The 21,028-nt window shown below is 45.0% G+C and overlaps 1 protein-coding gene across 1 annotated transcript in view; it reads right to left on the minus strand.

Moving 5' to 3' along the window:
- Nucleotides 1-20,128, minus strand: part of COLEC12 (collectin subfamily member 12) — an 80,489-nt gene extending 60,361 nt beyond the window's left edge. Inside the window, exons 1-2 of the mRNA XM_015855377.3 lie at nucleotides 19,997-20,128; nucleotides 9,622-9,672 (exon numbers count right to left, since the gene is read on the minus strand). Of these exons, the coding sequence (XP_015710863.2) occupies nucleotides 9,622-9,672; nucleotides 19,997-20,003 (58 nt within the window). The 5' untranslated portion in view covers nucleotides 20,004-20,128. The remainder of the gene's footprint in view (nucleotides 1-9,621; nucleotides 9,673-19,996) is intronic.
- Between the last annotated feature and the right edge of the window lie 900 nt (nucleotides 20,129-21,028).

Here is a 21,028-nt window from a genome sequence, read left to right on the forward strand (position 1 = left end):
AAAGTACCACTCTCGCATAGATGGCAGATGAGAACAAAAACAACCCCACAGCCCTACACTCCCCAAAGCCACTTGCCACAAATACAAGCTGCTCTGAAGCCAGGACGCAAAGCTGCACCAAAAGGCCATCTCTGAAGCTCATGGTTTTTACAGGTTGCCCTCTGACACTGGTGGGTTTTACTCCAGCTACCAAATTTCCCTGCCTTAGTGGGCTCGGTAGTGAGCCTTGGACTGAGATCTGCTTTTTAACTTGTGCTGACCTATTCCATGCCATGAGCAGTGCAGAAAGGCAGGATACACTTTTGCCTTGTTCCTGCTGTCACTGGGAAAGATACAGCAGGATGAGTGGTTTCCATATGGCATTGCAGAGCACTTCCCCAGATCAGATCATCATAGAATCATTAAGGTTGGAAAAGACGACTAAGATCATCTAGTCTAGCCATCAGCTCATTCCCACCATATCCACTAACCCATGTCCCTACAACCTGAGTTGTGAACACTGTAGAAAACAAAGGGATCTTCTACTGAGGTGGCTTCATGTGTAGTTTTGGAACCTGCAGAAAGGCTGATCAGTGACAGAGAAATATCAATCCCAGAGGGATGGAGCAAAGAGGGGGGCTGAATTAAGGACTTCTGAAAAATCATTTGTATACTTTAATTCTGCTTGATGACCCAGATGGACACATCTGTTCTTCCTCTGCTTCCTCCAATATTTTGTTTAGTTCAGCCCTCCACATACACCTTAAAGCTTTCTCCTAATTTTAGCTAAACTAAACTATTTAAAACATACACCAATTTTAGAGTTTTGGGAAAGATCTTTCAGATCCTCTGCAATAAGCACAAGAACCAGATGTTGCTTTGTTTGCTTCCCCTCAGAAGTGAGCCATGCTGAGTATTGTCCAGTAGGCTTAATAAGGAAACTATGCTTACTGCTGAAATATGCATGTGGTCATTTTTAAAATCTGTGAAAGAGGTTAAGCACACAGTATCATCCATCAAGCAGAAACCTGTGTTCCTAAGGAGACTAATAAGTTCTTTAAGGTCTTTTCCAACCAGAGCAGCCCTATGATTCTATGGAGCAACGATTTGATGGCCTGTTTTAGGAAAGCGTATATGCAGCATCAGTGTTTGGGGTAACAAAATGACTTCTGAACTCTCAACTGGTGTCTTGTAACAGGGTGAGAAGCAGAATCAAACTCACAGGATTTTATCTTTCCTGATGTTGGGAATAGCACGTCCAGGAACACACTTGGATTTCTATCACCATCCCTGGATGTGTTTAAGAGCTGTATGGATGTGGTGCTCAGGGATATGATTTAGAGGAGGGTTTTTAGAGTTAGGATTCTGGTTAGGCTGCGGTTGGACTTGATGATTTTCAAGGTCTTTTCCAACATGGGTAATTCTATGATTGATTCTGTGATTCTAGATGGAACCTACAGGACATCTAAATGTCCACGTCTGGGTTTTGTCTACTTGAAGTCAAGCTGTTAGGTAGTCCAACACAATGACCCAAATCCATATTGGATGTATTTAAATGAAAATGAGTACATACGCTGAAATACAATCAAGCAGCGATATGCAGTCACTGCTGGGGAGAAGGGAATTTAGTTGTGCACAGATGCTATGTTGAAACTTTGCAGTGGGGGTTCAAATTACTCTGGCTTCAGGTTGTGCAAAATGTTAATTAAGGACAAGAGCTCTCTCACTCCAAACTCAAGCCTGATGGGCCAGACTTACAATGAAACCATCAGTTACATTGGGCATGATATGCCATATTTCCATCTGAAGCAATTAATTTCTAGGGTGAAAGAAGAAGAAGAAGAAAAAAAAAAACACATTCCTTGGCTCTATTTTTTTATTATTATTATTTATTTGTTTTCTGTAATGAGATTCTTCTCCTCTATACAATACAACAGAAATTTATGTAGAAAATCTTCCAGTTACTGCTTGTCCCTAAACATACACAGATGCTGTGAAATCATGCCCTAGCCTCTTAAAAAAATATACAAGGACAGTGTTTTTCCTGCCTTTGGACACGACCGAGTAGGCTCCAATGACCTTACAAGTCTGGCAAGTAAAAAGCTTGCATGCCTATTCCTGGGCAAATTCAGAATATAAAACTCAGTGGAATTTTCCATGATCATGGCCAAAACCAGACTAACACAAAAATACATTACATCAAGAAAATCGATTAGCATTTTCCAAAATTTTAAATGTTCTTGTTTTGAAACATACGCAGCAAAGCCATATTAACCATAGCTTACACGTTAGAAGGAAATTTTTGACTCAGAGGGCAGTGAGGCGCTGGCACAGCTGCCCATAGAAGCTGTTGTTTCCCATCCCTGGAGGAGCTCAAGGCCAGGTTGGATGGGGCCCTGGGCAGATGAGCTGCTGGGAAGCAGCCCTGCCCATGGCATGGGGTGGGACTGGGTGGGCTTCGAGTTCCACTATAAGCTATTCTATGATTGTATAATATCCTTGTGCCCTGATATCCTTAAAATGAAGCCTACCTGCCCTGCCTCTTTATGGCTTTGTGGAATGGCTACCAACACACTGAACATCTGCAAAGAACCACTAATGCAAACCTCCTGACACGCTGGGCTGAAAAGTGGATCCCTTGGGTCTTGTACTCTGTCTCCCACAAAAATTCCAGCTGCCTCCATTAGCAGCCACTAGTTGCAACCCAGAAAACACACACACACACACTTTATTAATGTGAGGCATCCGTCCCTCGACCTGGCAGGGTGCATTTTCCAGATACATTCCTGACTGAGCTGAAGAGCATCTGCAAGACACAAATCTCCAAGCTCCTGTTGCATAATGCACAGCCCCATCAGCTCCAGGCACCCACGGAGCCCTTTCCCGCTCATGCACCCCCACCTCCTACCCATTACCAGACCCCTAAGCCACCCATCTGACCCTGGCTGAAGCAGAATGAGAGGAAATGTCTGGGCTCTCTGCCTGCTCTGCTTAGGTTTAGGCATATGCAGAAAATTAATTGAGACTGGATAAAATTTTATTCCAGCTTTCCTTTGGCTAAACTGTTGTGTTGCAGTATGGTAGAGTTTGGTTTAATTTTAGTTTAGTGAAGCAACATGCTGCTCCTTATCAGTGTCTGCAATAGGCAAAACCAGACTAAAATAGAATCACAGAATCACAGGATTGTTTGGTTGGAAGAAAGCCTTAAAGGCCATCTCATCCAACTCCCCTGCAATGAACAAGGACACCTACAGCTATAGCAGGCTGCTCAGAGCCCTGTCCAGCCTGACCTTGTGTGTCTCCAGGGCTAGGACATCCGCCACCTCTCTGGGCAACCTCTTGTGCTTCATTAACTTTAACATAAAATATTTCTCCCTTTCATCCAGTCTAAATCTCCCCTCTTTTAGTTTGAAACCAATTCCCTTTGTCCGATCACAACAGACCCTAGAAGAGTCTGTCTGCTTCCTTCTTATAGCTCCTCTTTATATACTGAAAGGCCGCTCTCGCATATCCTCGGAGCCTTCACTTCTCCAGTTTGAACAGCCCCAGCTCTCTCAGCCTGTCCTCATAGGAAGTGTTCCTATCCTTGCACCACTTTTGTGGCCCTCCACTGGACACTCTCCAACAGGTCCATGTGTCTCCTGCACTGAGGACTCCACATCTGGATGCAGTACTCCAGGTGAGGCCTCACCAGCACAGAACAAGAGGGGTATGATCACCTCCCTTACCCTACTGGCCACACTCCTTTTGATGTGTCCCAGAACACAGTTGGCTTTCTGGGCTGCAAGGGTATGTTGCTGATTCATGTTCAGCTTGCCATCCACCTTCAGATTTAGGATTTCACAGGAAGTCAGTCCTCAAAAATAAAATTTTCTCCCTGAAAATCATCACAAAATTAGCTGAGTACAAATGTGTGATGCATTACTTTGGTGGCCTCACTTGTTCCAAGATGCTGGCTGGGATGGGGCTGTCAAGGGTGGGAGAGGGCAGAGACCATCGGGTCTGGTTTGAGGAAAATCCCCCAAAAGATAAGGCATCCTCTGCCTCACTGTGCACCAGTGTGTCTATTCTAAAATGTCATTGCCAGCAGTATGCACAGCACAGCAACTTTCTGGTGTGGGATGGCAGAAGCAGATAAAGAATAGCCAAGCATCAGTCAGACACATCTGAGCACTTGCAGCTTTATAGCTTACAGCAGGCTGTAAAGAGCAGTGTATGGCAGCTGCTGGCTGCAGAGGCAAAGCTCTGATTTGGATAAAACTCAAGAAGGGGTCACCAGGGATATCAGTAATACTACAACAGCAGCACTGGGAGAGCCCACTAGCTGGTATCTCTAACTATTTTATCTTCCCCTTCCTTCTTGGAATGGCTTCTTATCTTAAATTTTCACTTCTTCCATAGTTTTCCTGTGTTCCTTTCCATTGAAACAGCACCACGCTGAAAACACAATTCTTAGTTTTGTTCTAATGCATTCATCTCTCTCACATCCAATGGCTTGTGATGCTGAACAACCCAACAAGCAGCCTAGGTGTTTTGGCAGCAACCTGATGCGAAGTGCTTCATTATTTGCCCATCTCGTTTACAGGGAAACAAATACAAAATCCCCAGGTGTTGCTTACAACACAACCAGTATTTTTCATTCCATTTGTAAATACAATACTCAAGTCAGCCCACACACCTATTTTACTGCCCTAATGAAAAACAGAGGGTAGACTTCACATGGAGCAGCGGCCATGCCACCTTTCAGCACATCTCTGAAAGACAGAGATTGATCGAGAAGGTATGCTTCCAGGAATGCAGATGCAATGTAGGAAGAAACATGTCAAGAATTTTAATTGTACTTAGATTGAAAAAAAAGAAAAAACACGTAACTAATAAAAAATAGATTGCCTGCAGACTAACACACAGCTGGAATGATTCTGGTCACCCACTCCGCTGCTAAGAGGCCTCTTTATGGGGCCTGCATGCAGGCACAACAGGAGAGGTTGGAGAGAGGCAGCCCCAAGCCCATCAACCCCAACAGCTCTGACATCTCTGGGCTACACTGGCATGGAACACACAGCTCTGTCAGCTTCTTGGATCACACTATTACTGTTTGACACTAATGGATCACTCAACTATTTTCCATCTTTACCGTCATGGAAAGATTTAGCAGTTTAAATTTTTCAATTGGGAGGTATCAGTGATAATCCAGAAGCTGCTGACAGAGTGAGGACAAAGCCGGAGGCACGCAGGCACCTTGACTGTAGCTCCTCGCACACGTTCCTCTTAATTTTTTTATCAAGAGCTGAACTCCCTGACAATGGCCCTGGAACTCTGGAAGCACCCTGGCAAAGAAAAGAAAAACAGAAGAAATCTCACATACACATGTAGCCCCCAGTGTGTGCCCCTGAGGCCCCAGCCCCAGGACATGCTGGCCACACTGGGTTCACCTGGGTGCCCCCTTCCATCCCAGTGGTCATTGCAATGGAAAGGTTGTCTCCAAATGACATTTCTTGGCCTATAATGAAGAGGCATGCTGACACTGCCATGTAGTGTAGGTTTAATTACCCCAGGACACATGCAGATGGAATCTCCATCCAATAAACGCAGTGAGATCGCTGGCTTGGAAGCAACATGCCAGTCTTTCCTCCAGCTTTATGAGCAACAGTGACTCTTGACTTACTACTGAGCCACACTATTGCATGTCACAGCACACATGTGAAAGAATGCCCAGAGAACTATGTGGCTTGTGGCACATGAAATCCCTTGCTGATCATTTTCGAAGCATAAAGAAAAGTTGACAAATTCCTTGAGATTAGATCTGTATTTATTGATTTTTCTTAGAAGTTTAAGGCTTGTGTGGATGCTGCTCACCATCAAGGTGACGCCAGGCATTTTTTCATGTGTGTTATTATAGGTGTGAACAATGGCCTGAGTTTATCCAGGGTTAAAGGCTGAAGATACGCTTTCTGCACAGTGTTAATGAGTTAATGCTATTCCTGAACTATCACAAAAATCCAAGCCATGAGTTTTAAGGAAGAGTAACTTGATCACATTTAAATTGTTTCTTATAGGCAGAAAGATATATCATATTAAGCTCAGTTTTCTTTTTCTTTTTTTTTTTTTTCTCTGTAAACTATTCATACAGCTTTTATCAAGTTAGACTCCTAAAATTCCCCACCTGTATTCTACAGAAGGTATATATATATATACACCTGTATATACACACACCAAGTGATATATAGCTTCTTTCTGCCTAAAATATTCAAAACAGTATGAAGTGAGAAAACAGTTATTATGTGGATCAAGCTCAGCTACCCCTCAGCAACTCATCAGCAAAAAAAAAAAAGTTATATTTGCCAAGAATACTTTAAAACTAGTGGCATTTTTCCCAGCTCCTAGTATAGCAGATTTCATTATTGTCTCACAAGATGATCTGTCCATTTCTGGTCCAGAAATACCTAGAATTAATTTTTGGAACTAGAATGATGCTCAGGAGCTAAGTTACCATTGCTGCATGGAATGGACATCATGACTCAGTCATATATAGCATACCCAATGGGAGGTGAAAGAACCTGGCTCATGGTCTGGAGGACAGGGAACAAGACGGGCCCTCCTATGGAGGACAGACTGATAGCCTCCAACTCTGGCTATGTTTCTTGCAGGCAAAGAAAGGGTCCTTATCTTGCTAAAGTCTAAACAAACTGTTTAGACTTCTGCTTATCTGCAGTGTACTGGACCTATCTTTTTACTCCTTATGAGGTTTCTCATTGTCAACAGGCCTTGCAGTTCTGTTCTTGGAAGCCTGCTTTCTGAAACGTTAAAATTGGGCTTCACAAATGGGAAATGGTTTCAAACTAAAAGAGGGGGGATTAGACTGGATAGAAGGAAAAAGTATTTTATGTTAAGTGTGATGAGACACTGGAACTGGCTGTCCAGAGCTGTGGTAGATGCTTCATCCCTATAGTCAGTCTGCACAGGGCTCTGAGCACCTGATGTAGCTGTAGGTGTCCCTGTTCATTGCAGAGGAGCTGGAGTAGATGGCCTTTAAGGAAGAAGATTCTATGATAAGAAGATAATTCTATGATTCTACAATATACTCACTGTGTTTGGATTAATATAACCAGTTAGAGTTTGGTGGACTAAAGAGAAGCAATACACTCCCTGAAATTAGTCTGAGGAGGAGGGAGAGAAATGTACAGGAAAATGGGGAGCAGTGCATGCTGGCAGGATGGTGACCGCTCAGTCTTCTTTTCAAATACTTCTTCCCCAAAATGAGAATTGCCCAAGAGTGCTTTCCACCCTTTAGTAGATCTCTTGGTTTCTTGAAGCAAATGGCAGGCTCCAGCAACAAGACAGCTAATAATAAGCTCCCCAGATGAACTCTAGGAAAGCAGTTAGTCAAGGATTTGTGAGCCAAGTGCTGACCAACATGTGTTCCCAGCTGCCAGCAGTGATTCACCGCAAAACGTGTTCTTTATGAATCAGTTGTGGTTTAGCCATCTCCATCTCAGAGCACATTTTGCTCCAAACAAGGCTTCCTCTTTCCAAAACATGGAGCTGAAGGCACCTGAGTCATGGTCCCCCTACCCTGTCTCATGTTAACAGAGCACACAGGGACTACTCTGGTCACAAAATATTCACACAGCTGTTCTTACACAATGGCTCCTGAACCAACCAACCAACTGTTGCTGTTACTGCTGCCTGCTTCAGCAGCTATGCACAAAATGCACTGATTTCCACAGCGCCAGCCTGCAGACAAGATAGACCTCCTTCCAAAGGCCTTGTTTAACAAAGGTTGGTTCTTGCCTTGGGTTTCTCCAATCATACTATCATAGAATCATAGAATCATAGAATAAGGTAGGTGGGAAAAGACCTTCAAGCTCATCAAGCCCAACCACCAACGTGACCTACCAAATCCCATCACTGAACCACATTCCTTATTGCCATATGTAAAATCTTGCAGTGACGTGAAAGGAGTATTTCATACCTTCTCTTTACTACCAATAATAATAGTAAGCTTATTTTCTTCTTTATCTTTATATCCTTAATAGTATATTTCATTATCCAAATGCTCATAATTTAACCTGCTACTATTAGTGAGAATGCAAGGCCAAGAAGAAACAGAAGCTGGGACAACAAGCATAACATTTCCTATGGATCCTGAACTAGTTGGCTGTATTTTTGCACTTGTAGTGCTTCACTGGAAGTACCAGTCTGGCTGGCCAGTGGATCTGTCTGTTTAAAAGATGTGCATCACCTTCTTGAATGGAGGAGCCAATGCTTCTGAAGAATGCAGTGTTGCTCAGAGGCTGCCAGGAGATGCTGTGATCATAGTAGAAATGCAAGCACATTAAGGCAGTCTTTGTGAAGAAGGGGAAACAGCCCTGTATGTTGGCTGTGCCCTGCAGGGACCTCCACAAGTGCTGACATCCTTCTCCTGTTTCTGCCACTCTGTTTAGCTTCTTGTCCCCTCCACCTCGACAAACATAAAACAAGCACAAGCACTCCTGGAAACATTCAGAACAGTTAAAATTCTTCCTAGTTCTTGATATATATATTGCTATTCGAGGGCCCAGTCCAGAGGAAAAAATCAAAAAGCAGAAAAAAAACCTATGTGCAGCCTTATGAAAGGACTTTCCAAGCCACAGATGCTGGCTCTGTGGTTGGCTGACCTGCCCAAAATAAAGCTCAACAGCAGGGAGCAGTACAGCAGTTCAGGGGGTGGAAGAGGTCATGTGAATGTGATCCCACCTCCCAGCCACTGTGTCTCCTACTGCCACAAGCATGCCTCCCCCTGCTTCTTCTGGGGTGAATTGTTGACATTTTTCTTCTTTTTTTATTTAGCTTAGCCTGCTTTTCCTATCCATTCACCAAATGGAGTTGTTGAAAATGACTCTCGTTCCAGCCTCGAGGGCTGCTGACCCCGTTCAGAGATGCACAACACTACTTCCTTCACATGATAAGGCCACTTTCAATGAACCGCGATCAAAAAAAGAAAAGAAAGTGACCAATATGGTTGTAAGAATTTATCTATTTGGAATTCTTAGCTTAAGTTGTGGTTTATAAAAGGTTACATTGCAATGTATTAAGTAAAACCTTTGTGTTGATTCAAGAGAAAATAGAAGCAAGAGCTTCCCTTTGTATACAGAAACACAAGAACATGCTCAAGTCTCAAACACCATGCAGGAGAGTTTGACCAGGTTTTGAAGCTATCACCACATCCCAGATCAGGAGAAGATAAAGCAGTGGTAAGGGATTTTGGTCACCAGAACTACTTTTTGACATCAGAATACAGTCATCCCATTCTGACTTTGGAGAGCATGAAGGAGGTCCCATATGACCACAACTGACCATGTTGTGTATCATTTAGGGTCTACGAAAAGCACAGCAGGGGCAGAAGTTGGTTCAGTCTTCTTTACATCTGGCACATTCATGTGGGATTGGTTTTCCTAACACTGCTTCATGCAAGGATTCACTAATTAAGCTGATGACTTCTCATCCCACCTGCTGCTGGCCAGATTAGACTGAATGTGTGTTGATGGGATCGTACCTACATGTTTTCATGCTGTCAGGCCAGTAAAGGAGGCTTTAATAGCAGCTGCTTCTCTTAAGCTAAGCACTCAGCAACAGAAGGGTGAAAGACCAGCTGCCACTTACCAAACCTCTTGTAGCCAAAGGACTGCACCTCCTCCTCTTCTGCAAAATCGTCTGGAGACAGAAAGAAAGACACAACACCAGGTTACTACTATCACTGGCAAAGTACATGAAGAATTTCTTACAGGTGCATTAGCTTTACCCAAAGATCTGATAAACAGTGGGACAGAGAGCTGACAAACAGATAACAAAAAGCACATCAGCTCTTTTGTTCTCATCTCCAGCCAGCAATCAGCAAAATGCTAGTAATCACGCATTTATTTTGTCAGAAGCTTAATTTCTTTCTACTTCCTTCCAGCAGCAATTACTCAAAGGAAAAGGCTGGCATCAGCAGAAAAAATGCACTCATTACTTATTTTTTTCCCCAGTCTCTTGCTACCAGCCCAGCCCTTCCTTCTGCTGACACAAGGTAAGGCAAGAGCCATGCCTGCTGCCTGAATCAGATTTTACCCAGATTAGCTCCCAGGAGGAGCAGTACTCCCAACTCCTGCTTCCTGATTTCAAGAAGGAAACAGAGGAGATCCATTTCCTCTTCCATACACACCATTTCACTTACTGGGGAAGACTCCAGGGCTCATCTAAATCAGCACCTAAAGCATCATTTCCCAAGAGCTGCCAGCCTACCATGCAGAAAACACTAGTTTTAGACAGCAGCCCCTACCTTCCAAAATATTCCTGCTCTTGAGCTTTTGCTTGCATTGCTGTAGGGGCAAGGCAGAAGTCTGCATCACATTGAGCACAGCTGCTGCACCCTGTGGAACTTCTGCTTGCTGAGCCCTCACACCATCTTTGCAGCCCTGGGTGCCAAGAAAGACGCCTCACTTGCAAATGTCCCATCCAGATCTTCCCCCAACACAAGGACAGAAAGAAACAGAAGCACAGAGGCCAGCCAAGGAATTTGAAAGCAGCAAGAATCCTCTAACAAAGAACACCTCACCATTGTACCAGATATTATCTGATGACAATGGCACCTGACAGCATGTGACAAATACTAATAAACCAAGTGACCACAAAGAGTCAACTGCCAAGCCTCTCAGACCAGCAGTAAATTACTCTGGAAAAGTCTTCCCCTCTTGCACAAAAGATAAAAGCTGCACAGAAAAGTTATCAGTGCCAGAGCCCTCAGCTTCCTGCCTTCTCTTGCTAACACAATCGCCTCCTGTTTCTTGGGAGCATAACCTGCCTTATCTGATCCATATCTGCTTTGTGCAGCCAGGCCATGCTGAAGTCCTGTGGCCTAATCCTGCACCAAATCTCCAAGGCCTTTGTACCTCCACCCCAGGGGCACTCTCATGCCAAGGGCTGTGCCTTCTTTCTGCTCACCATCTCAGGCCCTCACATCCCTTCACTGCTGCCACCAGCGGCCCTCCACCTTTGAAAAGCATTTCACAGAATCACAGAATGGTTTGGACTGGAAGGGACCTCAAGGATCATGAATCTCCTACCCCCACCCCGCCACAGGCAGGGCCACCAACCAATTTTAATAGTAGACCGGACCAAAACGCTTCCTCTATTCTTGTCAATGGCTGAAGGGAGAAGTCAGCCATTTGGTTTTACACATGTAGGCCAACTGTGCTGACTTTTGGCAAGGCATTTTTCATCCTGCTTATGTTTCTCTGGACACACACACATATTTATGTGGATGTGTGTGTACATGTATACATGCATACTTTTTAATATTTTCAACACTGCATGCTTACTAGGGATAAATTTTTCCAAATAGATCTCATTTTGAAGAGCAATAGCAGCATTTGAAATGAAGTGGGGCTGGGCTAGGCCAGTTTTGTCAGCAAGTGGGCTGGCCTCCTGTTTCTAAAATCTAAAACATTAGATAAAACCTATTTGAATCCCAAGGGCTGGTCTAGCAGCAGGCAACAAAGTAGTTCAGGGGAAGTCTGGTGGAATTACTTAACAGAATAAGCTCAGAGGTCTTTCAGTCACAATCACCATTAGGCCCTTTGCCCAAATCATATACTGAAAATGCAATGTTTACATATTTCAAATGTAATATAAATAATCTTGAATAATATTAACTGCAGTGTAGCAAGTTTAAGGGAACTAAAGTTGGAAGGCAGAAATGAATAGAATGAGATCAGACTAAATTTTCAGAAATTAGCAGCGCTGCATCCTTTGGAAAAAAAAAAAAAAAAAGACTAGGAGGTGTTGAAAGTTTTACTGGTTCTTCATGAGAAACCTATGTTTGGAATATTAAAAATAAAGCTGGGAATCAAGCCCACAAATGTCAGTCCTGAGGCAAAGCCATTTGCCCCAGCCTGCTCCTTGCAGCGCTGTGCTGACAAGCTGGCAAACACTCAGCTCTCTGCCACAAGTTCCAGCGCTGAAAACCTTCCTGATTCATACACAGTGTACAAATATCTCAAAGCTCTGTGATATCTTTGAATTGGGGAAATACAGGAGGACCCAATTTTTTATGAAAAGCGAATGTGTAGATTTCTCAGAGAAAATGTGATCTGTGATGTATTGCAAAGATTAAAAAAATACACACCAGTTAGGAAAGTAAACATTAAGAAAACCTCCAGGATGTTTTTATGCCTGATGAAACCAGTAAGGACAGTATCAAAAATCAGAGTGGAAAAAATACATGAGGTTTGAGCATCTGTGGCTAACGCTAAGAAAAAACCCATAGCTTAGTTATAGACAGCACTACAGAGCTGTCAACTGTAGGAGATAATCCAGAATAAGAAAGACAAAGAAAAGAGAAGAGCTGGTGAAAAAGCCATTTCTTATTTCACTGACTTCTACTGAGCTCTGGCAGATTGAGGGTCTGTTAGTAAAAGTGAACTCTGAGCAAAACACATGAACAACCAACTGTATTTAACTGCACAGGAGAAGGACCACTGGAGACCTGTTGTATCAGGTTTACGAGAGTCCCCTTGGAGGCCAACAACAGATCAGCACTTAGAGCTCACAGCAAACTGCTGAAAATGAGTGGCTATCTGTAGCTTAGCAGGAGTACATCAAGTATTTTATGTAGTTAGCAAAAAGCAAAAGCTCTGATCCAAAACCAAGGCTTTGAGATATTTTGGCAATATAACCACCCTGCTGAGTAGAAATGCCAAATTCTGCTTGCCTTCCAGTTATAAATTATTACTGCAACACCTCTAATAAATACAGTTGCAGAGTTAAATAAGTTTCAGTACAATGCTCCAAGGGAGTGGAAGGTGGTTCAGCTGGGAATTGTCACAGTGAACAGAGGGAATTCATTTAATCTAAAACAAATTGGGTTCTCATTTGATTAATTTGCTAGAGGCAAAGCAAAAAATATGCTGAGAAGAACCGTGTAATTTCTGGTTCTTGTTCTTAAATCTTAAATAAATTAATCATGGGCCACTTTGGAGTCTGTACTGAGGTCTAGTAAGAGAGAGCTGGCCTAGAGCTGACAAGGATGCTAAATCTGCCCTCAGACTACACAGAACCTATAACCACTGAACCACCTTTTTTTTTCTCTGGAACAGCACCAGATCTGAGAAGTCTTTGGTGTAGTGTGGTTTTAGGGCAATTGTTTCCATTTTATCCCTTTCCTTTAATGGGTATCATTGTTGGCATATGGGAGGTGTAACACAAAGCTATTAATGCACATGTTCAGCTATGGTCTTTCAACAGTACACCCTACTTGGTCATTTCAGTTATAGTGAGCTAACAAAGCAAAGTAGACCTTGTAACCATAAAGATGCTGGGTCATATGCTGACTACAGACACATTGCATCCAATCATTCCTAGTAATTTTCCACGTGGGAAACATGGGTTTAAAAAGTAACCTTCGTTTAAAGACTTCAATTAAAGAAAGGGACAAACGATCTGCACAAAATTTCAAACTCTGTGGAAATATAATTCAGGAGAGAAGGAGGCACCTGGGCTGAAAACTGTCATGCCAAGTTTCACCTCAGATTTTAGGTACTAATTTATAGCCCCCTGAAAAGTGGATTTACAGCACATTAGAATTTACCCCTAAGTACCACACTGGGAACTTGGGACCACAGCAGTAATTTGCAGAAACAATGACATCCAGTATAAGAGTTTCCTTTAAAATAAATCTCCACATAATATGCATTCTCCAAGAGCTTTAATCATTAAGACCCCTCATTTCCCACCAGTTTAATGAGACATATGGTTGTATCCCCGTGCTGCTCTGTGAAATTCATTATATGTAAGTTGATCTGAAAGTAATGCCTCCTATTTTTTTCCATGACAACAACAACAGATACAAAGAGCACAATAACACTGTTTGATAGAGCAAATTCTCTTCTACAGAACATAAAACAACATGTAATGGAATATTGGTGGGAAGGTTCAACCTCTACTGCCATACCACCAAAATCTACCTTTGACATTGTGAGACAGCATCACAAGATAAGAGGCACTGCTTTTGAAACAGCCCTCCTAATATTACCAAGAATACGTTTTATAATCATTTTTTAATCATTTGGAAAGACACTGTGCCCATTAGTCAAAAATACGGTAATTCTCTTGTGAACCCATAAATCAGCACTGACGCAGAAGGGTGCCTCTGGGAGGAACCATCCGCAGTGTCCCAAGGCTGCCCTCTCCACATCAGTCCTCCCTCCAAAGGACAAAACTTGTCCACTTGTGAGGTTTCTGTAATATTAACAACTGTTCAGACAGAAGAGTGAGCACCAATATCTTTCTCATCTCGGATTACAAAAGCTTTCTGAGGAGTGATCAGATTTATATGCGTTTCTGGTCACTATTAAGAGGGTCTACTTTCAAAGTGCTGACCTAGTGGTGAAACTGAGCCAGCAGAAGCATAGTGAGCAGCTGCAGCCTTCAGATGTTGATGACTTCATCAGTCTAATTGGTTTCCACTGATTTTCACGGCTGTTACTCTGGACAGTGTCTTGCTTGCGCTAACTGCTTGACCCCTCTGTCTTCACAGATGCTTCATTTCACTTTCCTTCCCCGGTCTTTCTCCACTCATTTTTTCCATACAGATCTTTGTCAAAGCCAGGTCTTTCTCGTTGCTTCTGTTTTGACAAGTCTTCCCTCGTAAGAACCCACCCCATGCTGAAAACCTTTCCCTACTGACACAGTCCCAAGCCAGCATGCCTCTGTGGTTGGGTCTGAGTGCAGCTTTTCCACCCACTCCTTTGCCTCATCGCTATGAGCTCCAGGAGAAAGTCCACCTCCTCACATCCCCCAGCATCCTTTGGCACGTTGTCTTAGCCTAGATCCAGGCAGAAACTGAGGCTTCTCCCTATTCCTGTCCTTCACAACCAGGAATTATGCTTTCAGTATCACAAGAAAGCATGAGGCAAAGTCCCAGGTCATTGATTCTATCTTGAGACTCATAATCCAAGAGTAGGATTGTGTCTCTCATCAGTTAACACATGCATAAAACGTACCCCAAAAAAGCGTTATGACAAATGGGTTTTCAGTGCTATGGCCCTGGTCTATAGCCCAACTCCTACAACCCCACAATGGAGAGAATGCACAAAAAGAGACAAAAGATTTAAAAGCTCCAGTTTTGCTTTTAGGGATGAAATGATGAGAGCAGACAGCGCTGTTTCTTGAACAAAACCTACACGGCCCTTTAGTGCCTCAGAGCAAGGCTGCAGAGCTGGGACCAGCACCAGCTGCACAGTGCAGAGGGTCGACCTTAGAAGTTAAAGGTTTAAATCATATCATATTTCAGCATAATGATTTAAGGGCAAACAGATCTGTTCTCATTAGTGTGCTGAAAAATCTTGCCCCTCTGTCCGCGTGTTAGAGGAGGCAATTAACAACAGCATTAAACAGCGCAGCATTCCTGAACACCACACTCCTATACTGCTTCCCATAAGTCATCCACTTTGTTTCCTAGCGACGTCCCAGTCTTCACCTCAAATTTATGCACCAAAAGGGACTGTAACTTTAGGTGGAAGTAGTCAGACTCCAAATACAATTCATCTTGCCCTGATCCCTCGCTTGCACAGACCACACTCACACTGCTAAGAGGATCATGTTCACCTTCAGTGCCTGCTAAAAGGTGTCTTTATTTTGCTTTCCACTGGGGATATCTCTGTTTTGACACAAAAGAACCTCAGGATAAGCAGTGTTTTGTGCAGCTGGAGATAACTGGGCACACATCCTTCGCAGTGCTGAATTGCCTTCATCCTTGACATTTCTTGCACTCTCTTTCTTTGGCTCTGGCTTAGCTCTGCCAGCTCGTACCAGCTGTACCCCTGTGCAGGACCATGTTTCCCCCCCCTCCCTGCCAGCCAAGCCAACAGAGGTGTTTGGACCTGTGAGTACAATGGCCTTTGAGAACTGGTCTCAATGAAGCATTAAGTGATTGTGACAAAAAAGGGCTCTGTTCAGCTCTCAGCTGTAGTGAAACTCATCCAGAATACATTCCTGTTGTCCAGAGCAGCAGAAGGAAGAGCCTTCTTCACACAGCCCAGTTCTCTCTTCTTGGTCCTTTGTGGCCAGGAAAAGTAGAATATTCAAAGTCAAGATGCACAGTTACGACTTCTTATCAAAAAGAGCCTCACACTCAATAGCTTACTTGCTGCTTCTGCTCCATGGCCACACCTGCAGAATAATAGCTCAATCTGTGCAATAACAGATTTCCCTCTTATTTTTACAGCTCCTAAAACTCTGCTTTCTTTCCTCTCTGGCGTTAAGGAGAATATCCTTTGACACATGCATACATGATCATCTCTCTCATACATGTGTTTAAAATCCCCCATTGCTACCAGCCAGTCCGGGTTACACCAACTGTGGAGTAGCACTGCCTGGGATTTGCTCTGCGTTGTATCACATATTTATTGTAGCCGCTCATGCCTTTGAACTTCTGTGGTAGGGTCCTGTGACATGTCCAACACACACCACTCCGAGCTTTGCATATGTTTCATGTTTATGTCACTATATTCATATGAGCTGTGCTATAACTGCACTGAGTGAAGGTTACTGGATCGCTCTGCTCCCCATCCTTGGTTTTCAGATGCTGTCTGGCTCCTGCAAAACGCTTTGGGCTGGGTTGTTTGAAACATGCAGTTTGCTGTTTCTATCCTGGGAAGGCCTTTTTGCAGACAACCACTCATCTGATTTTGAGCACAGGAAGATTACAGAGGGAAAGAGACACGTTTCTCCACCATCAGCATGCTCACTTTATTCTATAAACACAGCAGTGGCATCAAAATGCTTCAAGGGAAAGACAAAATCTGCCAAGGAGGTGGACATATACACTGACCATTTATTTCAAGGCTTTTCATGAAAGAGCAACTGAATGGTGCATGCACGTTCAGGTTCTGAAGGTGGAAGCTTCACCTACGGATTGCATCTGGGCTCTAAGTTAAAATGCAGAGGGGAATTGTTGTTGTTGTTGTTGTTATTCTATGAGAGGCACTGGACAGGATGGGGCATTCTTCCAGATACTCCCTCCTGTTACAACACAGCTGACTTTTCATCCACCATGAGCACTGCTGTCTAAACAGCGCAGCCAGCAGGGTGAGAGGAAGGGATCAGAGGAGGAGGATCTATGGAAGGATCCAGAGCTCCTCTGCTGTCCCAGAGCCACCTGGGCTGCAGCAATGCCTGATCTTGGGCATCAATGATTGGTCATTGTGCAAACAAAAACCACATTGCAAATAGCAAAACCATAGCAGCCACGACTGGACCAGTTACAGATATGGTTTAAGATGATCATTACAAAAGGTAATCTATAGAATGTATTTATAGAAAAAGGTATCTATAGAAAAGTTTTAGCAACATGTCCCTCTCTCTTTACTTAGGTCGATGTTTTTGACCATGTGGTGTTGACTGTGGGAAGCTGTTTTCATTGGTTTCCCAGGCAACAAACAATGTCTCATTCCCCAATACATAACTAAAACTTAGACAAAAACTTGTCATTTGATACAAATACATGTAACCGTGAACCAGCTGAGTCCCTTTAAAAATTACATGAATTATTACTTAAAAGTATCGCAAAGTTTGTGAGCTCTGTGTAGTTTGCTGCAAATCCAACTGCAAGCATATTGAAATGTAAACTTCCATTTATTTTACTGATTTAAAGCACAGCACGTTACAAACACCAGCAGTGGAAAATATAATTTATTCCGTACAGATACTCAGTGATGTAATTATTTAGATATTCCTCCATCCTCCAGAGAGGGTAGATGCAGAGACAGCTGCAATCAACAGATCATTTTGCTATTGAGAAAAATGTGTCACTGAAACGACTCCTCCACTTATCACCCCCATCAAGTTTAAAGAGAAATTGTGAAAGAACAAATATGCACCGGGGAAAAGAAGACATGGAGTCAAAGTTTGCTTTTGGCTCTGCAGCTTCCATGACACAGAAAATGGCACTTGATGATAGGTTGGAAGACTTCTCCAGTTATTAGCACCGTCATTTAGGGATTCGCTGCATGTTTTAGAACTGATTTCTGGGGGAGGTAGGAATGAGATGATGGCTGTGATTGCTCTTGGGGAAGGTGATGGCAGGGGCTGGCAAGCAGAACCTAAGTATCCCCCCTGCCAGGCTGTGAGCACAGTAAGTGGATATGGCCCTCCAAGTGCCGTTTCTCCACTCAGCACTGCAAGCAGAGTGGAAGGAGGCAGAAATAGAATCATAGACTCATGGAATGGCTTGGGTCAGAAGGGACCCCAATGATCACCCAGTTCCAGCCCTCCTCGTGTCTCATACCCACCTATTGCTACAGCAAATCACCTGCTAGATTCAGTGGGCTCGATGCTTGGTTCTAGGAGCCATGCAGCACAGCGCATGACTGCCCCAACGTGTTACTGCTGTGCTCTGCCCTCAGCATCCCGCCTGCCCTGCACAACAGCCCAGCTCCAGTCCCAAAGCAAGGCTACAGTGGTAACACCCATGGCTTGACATTACTAGGCTCCCATTGCTTTGGTTTGTTCCTTCCATAACACTTATGCCCATAGTGACAAGCTGATGACAAAGCTTTTGGCACGAGTAACCTATAAAAACACTATAAATATATTATTTTTAACACATTGCAGGGCCCTGTGGGGAGATTATGCCACAACGCCAGCAGTAACTCAAATAGTGTGGGTGGATTTGTGGAGCCATAGAATAGAATCAGAGTCTTTCTATTTATTTTTCTTTTTGGTCACTGAATGGTTTGGGTTGGAAGAGACTTTCAAGATCATCTCTTTCCAACCCCCTGCTTTAGGCAGGGACACCTCCCTCCAGACCAGGTTGCTCACAGCCCCATCCAGCCTGGCCTTCAATGCTTCCAGGGATGAGGCATCCACAACCTCACTGGGCAGCCTGTTTCAGTGTCTCACCTCCCTCATAGTAAAGAATTTATTCCTAAAATCTACTCTAAATCTTTCAGTTTAAAGCCATTTTCCCTCATCCTGTTGCTACATGCCCCTATAAAAAGCCCCTCCCCAGCTCTCTTGTGGGCCCCCTTCAGGTACTGGAACCAGAACCAGAACCCCCCAAAGCCTTTCTTCCCTTCAGGCAAATCAAGTCAATATCGCACCACTCGGTGCCCCCAGCCCTGGAAACTCCATGTCAGTGTCGCAGTGTTTACCGGCATCTGGCACCAACCTCTGCAACAGCCACGCTGCTACCCAAAAGCAACTTTCATGTGTGCTTTTTCCCCTCCACCTTCAAGTGTATTTTTGTCTCTGAAGGAAACTGTGACCCAACTCTTGCAAACTCCCAATTCTTCCTACACTTTCCACATCGTCCTTTGATGATCCCAATGTGACTGCTCTCCGGCGCGTATAGGCTCTGCCTCTCACTGCAAGGCTATCTATTTCCCAAAGGGAGGCTTTCTTGCAGACCCCCAGCATATCTTACATCGATTTGGCATCTACTTCTTTGACTTTTACATCTACTTCTTTGACTTTGAAAGGGCACTATCTGGGTCACGGCTTGTTGGGACCGGGTCAGCCGGCAGAAGGGGAGAGATCCACCCAACCAACAGGAGAGGGGGGAGAGAAAAAAAACCGAGAGAAAAAGAAACGAAGTTAACAGTTAAAGAAACAAAGTTAACAGATGCAAAGCAAAGCCCAAATATTTTCCAGTCGGTGGATGTTGAGGAGCAATATGCCAGATACGTTTCACAAGCCAGCTAAGCCTCCGCTGGCACCTAATCACTGCCAGATGTTTAGAAGCAACACCGCGACACATCGCACAGCGCTGGCAGGGAATAAACAAACCGCTGGGGGAGAACTCCAAGTCTCGTCCCCGGGATAGCGGAGACGGGGATGGGGGGAACGCAGAGTGGGTGCCGAGAACCGGAGGGACGGGACATCAGGATCCGCTCCGGTGCTGCCCCGCACGGAGCCGGGGATGCTCACCGCCCGCCCCGCGCTGCGCTGCCCGCCGCCGGTGCCCGCTGCACGTGTGCGCTCTCCCCGCTGCCGTCCCTACCTTTCATCTTGGCTCCGGGGCGGCTCGCATAGGACACACGGGGCGCGGCGGGGGCTGGCTGCCTACTGCCGGGCCATGCCGGGGGCCGGCCGAGCCCTGCCCGCTGCCGCTGCCCCTGCCGTCGCCGCTGCCGCCCGCCGCGGCTCCTCTCGCCGCCAGCCCCGAGCGGCCCGGCCCGGCCCCGCCGAGCAGCGGCCCGACCCCGCCTCCCTCCCTCCGCCCCGGGGAAGGGGCCGCGGCCGGGGCTGCGCCGTAGGGGCGGGCTCGGGGCCCCGCCTGAGGCTGGGATGGCGGTGGGACGGGGGAGAGTTCTCTCCCGTCACACGTCGGTGATGAGCGGCCGTCCCAGATGGGATGCGGTGTCCCTCCTTGACCTCCCTGCGCTTGCGGCAGGCGCACGGGGTTTTGGCCTCATGAGTGTCCGAAGGTTCGTTGGTACCGAAGTGAGAAATCCCGAACGGCGGGTGCGTACCCCTCAGCTGGGACGTGCGGCGCTCAGCCCCAAACAGTCCTGCTGGATTCAAAGGGATCCCGCTCAGTGCGTGGCTTGAAGAATGTGTGTAAATAGCTGTGGGATTAGAAATGTACAGGCTGGTTGTCTTTTATTTCTCTTGTTCTGGATGTTGCCAGGAATAATGCAGCATTTCCAGGCTCCCGTTTTCTTGAAAGGTGCGCAAGGATTTGCTACAAAGCCACCCCTATTTAAGCAACTGAAGGCAGCAATACAGTTTTGTGATCCCACTCTAACCAGGGACATCAGTGCTGGTGAAGCAGAGCTCATGCACCGTACACCACTTCATTCTGGGGATGAGCAAAGCAGTGCAGGAGCCAGAGAGGCTTTCCCTCTGCAGAAAGGAGACGTGCATGATTTGGCCTCAGTGGTGCAGCTGGAGGTATCCCAGCCTGCTGCATGGCACGATGATGAGAGAAGCGATGGTACTATAAGATCTTTTCAGCCATTTGGTGGCTCTGAGGGATCACAGAGACCCAGCAGAGTTGTAGTGCGATACCACGGCATTGATTTCACACCAG

The sequence above is a fragment of the Coturnix japonica genome, chromosome 2 (genome assembly GCF_054131305.1).
Source record: "Coturnix japonica strain WE chromosome 2, WE-NBRP24, whole genome shotgun sequence".
In the NCBI taxonomy this organism is placed as follows: Eukaryota; Metazoa; Chordata; class Aves; order Galliformes; family Phasianidae; genus Coturnix; species Coturnix japonica.